This window comes from Cydia pomonella, chromosome 10, assembly GCF_033807575.1.
Source record: "Cydia pomonella isolate Wapato2018A chromosome 10, ilCydPomo1, whole genome shotgun sequence".
Taxonomy (NCBI): domain Eukaryota; kingdom Metazoa; phylum Arthropoda; class Insecta; order Lepidoptera; family Tortricidae; genus Cydia; species Cydia pomonella.
In genome coordinates, this window is record NC_084712.1 from 16,401,726 (window position 1) to 16,408,192 (window position 6,467).

The 6,467-nt window shown below is 40.5% G+C and overlaps 1 protein-coding gene across 1 annotated transcript; it reads left to right on the top strand.

Moving 5' to 3' along the window:
- The first annotated feature begins 3,522 nt into the window (after positions 1 to 3,522).
- On the top strand, positions 3,523 to 6,056 carry LOC133522285 (trehalase-like). Its single transcript, XM_061857563.1, has one exon. The coding sequence runs from the start codon at positions 3,992 to 3,994 to the stop codon at positions 5,714 to 5,716; it is 1,725 nt and encodes a 574-aa protein (XP_061713547.1). The 5' UTR covers positions 3,523 to 3,991; the 3' UTR covers positions 5,717 to 6,056.
- Positions 6,057 to 6,467: the final 411 nt, after the last annotated feature.

Genomic DNA, 6,467 nt, shown 5'->3' on the forward strand with positions numbered 1-6,467 from the left:
ATCCTTTATGCCAATTTCAACAATTTTTAACATTTTCCAAAAAGCGTAACGACAAAAATTAACTACCGATACCAAACCTACTTACAAAATTTCACGAGACTCGGTTGAGAGATCCGACCCGCAGAGGAGAACATCTGGACATACGAGAGACCGTCGTCGCTAATGTTCTGTCAATTACCTATATGTTTTTTTTTGTCAATTCAGTATTTGGAATTTTGAGTTATGAAGATTCGCGAGGCCTACAGGTCACAGAGCCACTGGTTTTATTTGAGAGATTTGAATTGAGAGGTGTAGCTTTAGATAGTAAGGCCTGTGGTTCGCGGTACAAACTGTCAGGCGTATTCTAGTTTTAATAACAGGATATGAATTAGATCTAGAATCTGTGAGTGTCACAAGTGACGTTTTTGGTTGAAGCAACGGTCGCCGTTACAGTAAGTCAAAAAATGCTTTTACATGTCTATCTGGCTATACAGGTCGCGTTGGCGAACATCTTCGTTTCAGGTTGGGCAAAAATTCTTTCGTATGTCCGGACGTTCTCCTCTGCAGGTCACATTTCTCAACCGATTCTCGTGAAATTATGTGAGTAGGTTCGCCTGTTATTAAAAAAACGCTGTTGGCCTAGCGGTAAGCGCGTGTTCAAACCCCGGCTCGTACCAATGAGTTTTTCGGAACTTATGTACGAAATATCATTTGATATTTACCAGTCGCTTTTCGGTGAAGGAAAACATCGTGAGGAAACCAGACTAATCCCAACAGGGCCTAGCTTACCCTCTGGGTTGGAAGGTCAGATGGCAGTCGCTTTCGTAAAAACTAGTGCCTACGCCAAATCTTGGGATTAGTTGTCAAGCGGACCCCAGGCTCCCATGAGCCGTGGCAAAATGCCGGGACAACGCGAGGAATAAGAAGAAGGTTCGGTTCATTGTTGTCAATGTGCTTAGGGTGGTTCCAGACAAGCGTATTTTTCCGCGCGTATACAGTCGTTTCCGCGGTACGAGCTTACACGCGCGTTACATTTCCCGACATTTGGTTTATACGAGCTTATACGCGCGTACGCGTAAGCTTGTAGAAACCGATAGTAAACGGTTATATAGAATCACTTGAAACGCCTGGCATACTTTTTAGAGCAATATTCATTTGAAGATTTTTTGTTCCATTTCCTCTTTATAGGATGTTACATTATAAAATAGAGATGCCCCAGCGTTACCAGGACCTAAATAATAATAGCTGATTCGTTTATTATAAAGCATATATATATATATATATATATGTATATAATTGGAAAAGTGTAATTCTGATCTGACTCGTGCTCCTAGCATTTCCTACCATCCATCATACAAATCTTTACAATTTTTTTGACATCCTTAGTTTTTTTAGGGTTTTTCTTCTTTATAAATAAGGTTTCACAATTTCCTAGTGGGTCGCACAACCCACAGGTTAAACAACATTAGGGTTAAGAATTCTTTTAGGATTACGTATCTATCTGTTAGAGTATAGGGTGCGTAGACAAGATGCCATCTCTCTCTATCACTATTCCATATTAGTGCGACAGGGACAGTTGAGTTTCGTTCGCTATGGAGGGTTAACGATAGGCATCTTATCTATTACGCCTGGTAGGTATGGTTTACCGACGTTTCAGTAATCAGTGACCACTAGTGGTTCAATTCAATCTCTCACTGATTGTTTACTTAATTCTGTATTTAGTTGATAACTTTTTGCAACATAATAAATGAATTTTGCATTTCAGAGCCTTAGTAATAATACATTAGTATAGAGGCAGGGAAACGTAGGTTTGCAGGCTAAGTATAGACGGATAGGGTTTCTCGCCGAGATTTGTATAGTGCTTTTCTCAAACTTGCAATGAAATAAAGAAAAATTTAGCCAATTTGTTTTATTCGTAGGTTTACACAGTTAAAAACAAATAACGAATCTACAATCACACAATTTGATGTTTGAAACCAAAAGAAGGTTCCTAGGTGTTCCATGAAATTCCTTTAATATCATCCCTCATCGCACCGGATATGTAGTATTTCCGGACCTAATTTAAAGTAAGTAATGTCAACATTTCATTTCAGGTTTGAGAAATAGTCATTTGTTTTCCAACGGGGCATAGTTGTTGTTTAACCGCTCGTGCTAATATTGATCCCCGAGCAAGCGAAACATTCCAAAATCGAACCACGAGCGAGCGTAGCGAGTGGGTCGAGGAGTGGAATCTTGAGCGTTGCGAGGGTGAAACAAACCGAAATTTTTCACCAAATCTACGCGAGGATTTTAACTATGATAAATACCAAAAAAAATAAAACCAAATCAAATCAAAATAAAGGTAATCGAAATTTTATAATTTAAAAGTCAATTCTACCAGCCAACATAAGGAAACATCTCAAAATTTGCATCTAATTACTTTGACCCACATGTGGATAAAATGCAACTTTCTCATTAGTTTTTGAACAATCGAGGGTCTTTAACCGTTGGTGTGGTGAAAAATACCTTTTCCTTACGTAAAAGATCATCACTCGGAATCTAAATGTCAAGAAGCATATGTTTTACTTAGTGCGTGAACAACTACCCTATTGACTCGTTATATCCATGAAATATAAACACGGAAAATTAATCATAATCAGCTGATAACATATTAGTTCGCGTGACGCAATCATTACCTACACTATCAATCGCTATGTAGCAAGTTAAAAACAGCAACGGATAAATTCGAACTTTAGATTTTAGTGTTGGATGGTACCAGTTAACTTTACAAATTTATATGTGCACTTAACAATTTCGCTACCATTTAACACTAAAATCTAAAAGTGCTAGGTTCGAATTTATCCGTTACTGTTTTTAACACGCTTTTATTAGGTCGACCTGTATGTAACTAACTATGTAATGGAATCTAAGGTAACTAATTTAACCATCTTCCAAGGATCGTAGCGTCATGAAAATTGGCAGCTGTATGACAATACAATAATATGGTACTGTCGAACTGATCTGATGATGTAGCCGGAAGATATGAACTGGAACTTCATGATGGAACATCGTATCATAGTTGTGTTGTGTTTGTTAGAAAAGTCTTGTAATGAACTTTCACCACGATTAGGTTTCAAGGTCTGATGATGAAGCCGGCAGAGAGGCACTGGGATTCCATGATGGAATATCGTATCATAGTCGTGTTTGCACTTGTGAAAGGTCACGTATATCACATACAAAGCAAACGTTACATTTATAAAAGCGTGTTTTTCTAGTGTTTTTTTAAACTATTCATTATTAACTTGCTACATAGCGATTACAACGTGACGGTAAATGTCACTATTTCACTATAGGGACCGTGCGCGTTGGAGGGTCTGCCATCTTGTGGCCTGAATCGGAACCATAAACATGTACATTTATACGTCACGTGTTTTCTTGTGCATAGTAAGTGCTGCTATCTTGTGGGCTACATCGGAACAATAAACATCACATTTACGCCACGCGCCAAAAATCTGACGGCTCCTGTGCTATTTAACACCGCGCGATGATACGATACGAGGCGTAGACAAGTGCGATCATCATATCTAATAGATATCTAAACATAATTGTAGGCTAATCATATTACAGTGCTATAGTATGGTGGTTACTTAATATTCGACTTGAAATTCTTATCATAAAGTTGAATTTAAATTGCCTGGCTGACTAAGAATTAAGATACGAAGGACGAGGTTAGACGGAGTTATCGCATTTGTTATGACCACGCGTCAGTTTGACAGCCCCCGTCGCGGAGATAGTACACGCTATCTTCTAAAATGCGACCTAGTTTCATAAAATCATCAGTGAAAGTGTTCTAGTTCTTCGTTGCGTCAGACGGGATGGTGGATTCCAGGGATTAGCGAGAAGTGATCGAGTCGGTCATGGCTCTCGGCCGGTTAGGAGCGGTCGCGGCCCGGAAGCCACAGTCGTCCCGCGCGCGCCGACACACGCTCGCCGCTCGTACGTTATGTTTACCGCGCGTAAAAAATAAATAAAAATGCTTACGCTACGGCTGCCGTTATACCCAGTACTGGGCTTGCTCAACGCCTACTCGCAGGCGTTCATCCCTTCTTGCAACTCTTCCATCTACTGCACCGGCGAAATGCTACACCGAATCCAGCTCGCGCGGATTTTCCCGGACTCAAAAACTTTCGTTGACATGAAGCTATTGTTTTCTACTAACGATACGTTGGCAGATTTTGCTCAGCTGATGCACGACACGCAGCGGAATCCTTCGCGTGAACAGCTTACGAAGTTCGTAGGAAAGCATTTCGAGCCAGGAAACGAACTGGAAAATTGGATGCCTCCTGACTTCAACCCATCGCCGCCTATACTAGATAAAATAATAGATCCGAAACTTAAAGTGTTTGCTAAAAATGTGATTGCCATTTGGGCAACATTGGGGCGGAAAGTAAAATCTGTTGTTCATCAGCATCCTGACCGGTATAGCTTAATCTCAGTTCCTAATGGATTCATCGCACCTGGAGGTCGTTTTAAGGAGTTATACTACTGGGACTCTTACTGGATCGTACGTGGACTTCTACTCAGTGATATGACAGAAACTGCCAGAGGTATGATAGAAAATCTTCTTTATTTAGTTGACAAGTATGGGTACATTCCAAACGGCAGTCGCATCTATTACTTAGGTAGAAGCCAACCACCTCTGCTTACGGCTATGGTTGCAGATTACTATGCTGTTTCGGAAGATGTCGCGTGGTTAAAGCGTCATATCCCTACTGTTGAAAATGAATTACAATACTGGTTGAATACAAAGAAAGTGACAGTGGAAATAAACGGGAACCAAAATGTGCTCCTTCGGTACTATTCTGATGAGGATGCCAAAGGACCGCGACCAGAGTCATATTACGAAGACTATACTACTTCCCGGTTTTTACACTCAGAGGATTTGCGGCAAGAATTTTATAAAGAGATGAGGAGCGCGGCTGAAAGTGGATGGGATTTTTCCACTCGCTGGTTCGTGACTGCGAGCTCAGATCCCGTCGGAAACCTGACTGATGTTCACGCCTCGCGCATTCTTCCGGTCGACCTAAACTCTATATTTGCTGGTGCTCTTCAACTTGCTGGTGACTTGAGAAATCTGCTAAACGACCGCCGTGAGGCTCAAAAGTGGTACAGCCTCGCGAAATACTGGAGAAGATCGATTGATAATGTGCTCTGGGATACTTCCGACGGGACATGGTATGACTATGATTCTATGGCAAGAGCAAGAAGGAAGCATTTTTATCCGAGCTGTGCTACACCTTTGTGGGCGGGAGCGGTGGAGAAAAATGATGCCCCAAAATACGCTGCGCGTTTAGTAAGATATTTGCATTCATCCGGAGGACTCGATTTTCCTGGAGGAATCCCATCGTCTCTTCTCCATTCTGGCGAGCAGTGGGACTATCCAAACGCATGGGCTCCAATGCAAAGCATACTCATAGGAGGGCTTGACAAAAGCGGTCACGAAGAAGCTCGAAAGTTAGCGAAAGAACAAGCTAAGGTTTGGATCCGCTCGAACTACTTAGGGTACAACAGGTACACCAAAATGTTTGAGAAATATAGTGCGGTCCAGCCGGGGTATCCAGGGGATGGTGGGGAATATGGGGTACAAGATGGTTTTGGGTGGACGAATGGGGTAATATTAGAACTATTAGCAAATTATAGAGACGAGTTGCTTGATGAAAGTGCGGGAACGTCACTGCCGTACGTGAGGCAAGTGTAAATTGGACTTTATAATAATTTCATATTTAAAAACTAAACACCTAATTATAATATATCAGAATCATGTATGAACAATGACGTTTAACTTAGATAAATAAATATGCTTTACTGAAATGAAATAAAGCAAAAAGAATAATTGATAGTACAAATGGTTGAGATATAAAATTATCGTTGAACGGGGAAGGAAGTGATACATATTATTTATACATGATTTATACCTATTTGTTTGTAACTATTTATAGGAGTGAATGTAATGTGATATACAGTCGCTGTGGATCGCGTGTAGTTGTACTTAATTATAATTATAAGTAATTAAAGAACTGAGCAACGTGAGTGACCTACTCGAGAGTTTTATTATTATCTGCCCAATTACTTGGTTGGTAACCTAACTGCTTTTAACGTTGTTAATGTCTTAAAATAAATAGCAAATAAGACTTTAATAGAATACTTCAAATATTAGCCTGGGTAATAGTTATAGCGCTTAACGTGTGCATGAGTTAACAAGTAGATAGAAAGGTTCGAATCCCGGCTCACATTCTCTATAAGATTTCTTAGAACTTATATTAATAAGTAATAATCTTTGAAACTAACCAGTTCTTTTTCGTTGAAGCTTTAGCAGGGCCGGATTTAGGGGAGGGCAACCGGGGCTACTGCCCCGGGCCTCCACAAAAGAGGGGCCCCCCACAATAGAGAATTCGGTAAATTTACCATTTTATTTGGAAAAAATTTGGGGCCAGGGGGCCTCCACTCCT

What these genes read in the sequence shown, in the direction of transcription:
- LOC133522285 (XM_061857563.1), top strand. Translation starts at nt 3,992, where the DNA reads ATGCTTACGCTACGGCTGCCGTTATACCCAGTACTGGGCTTGCTCAAC.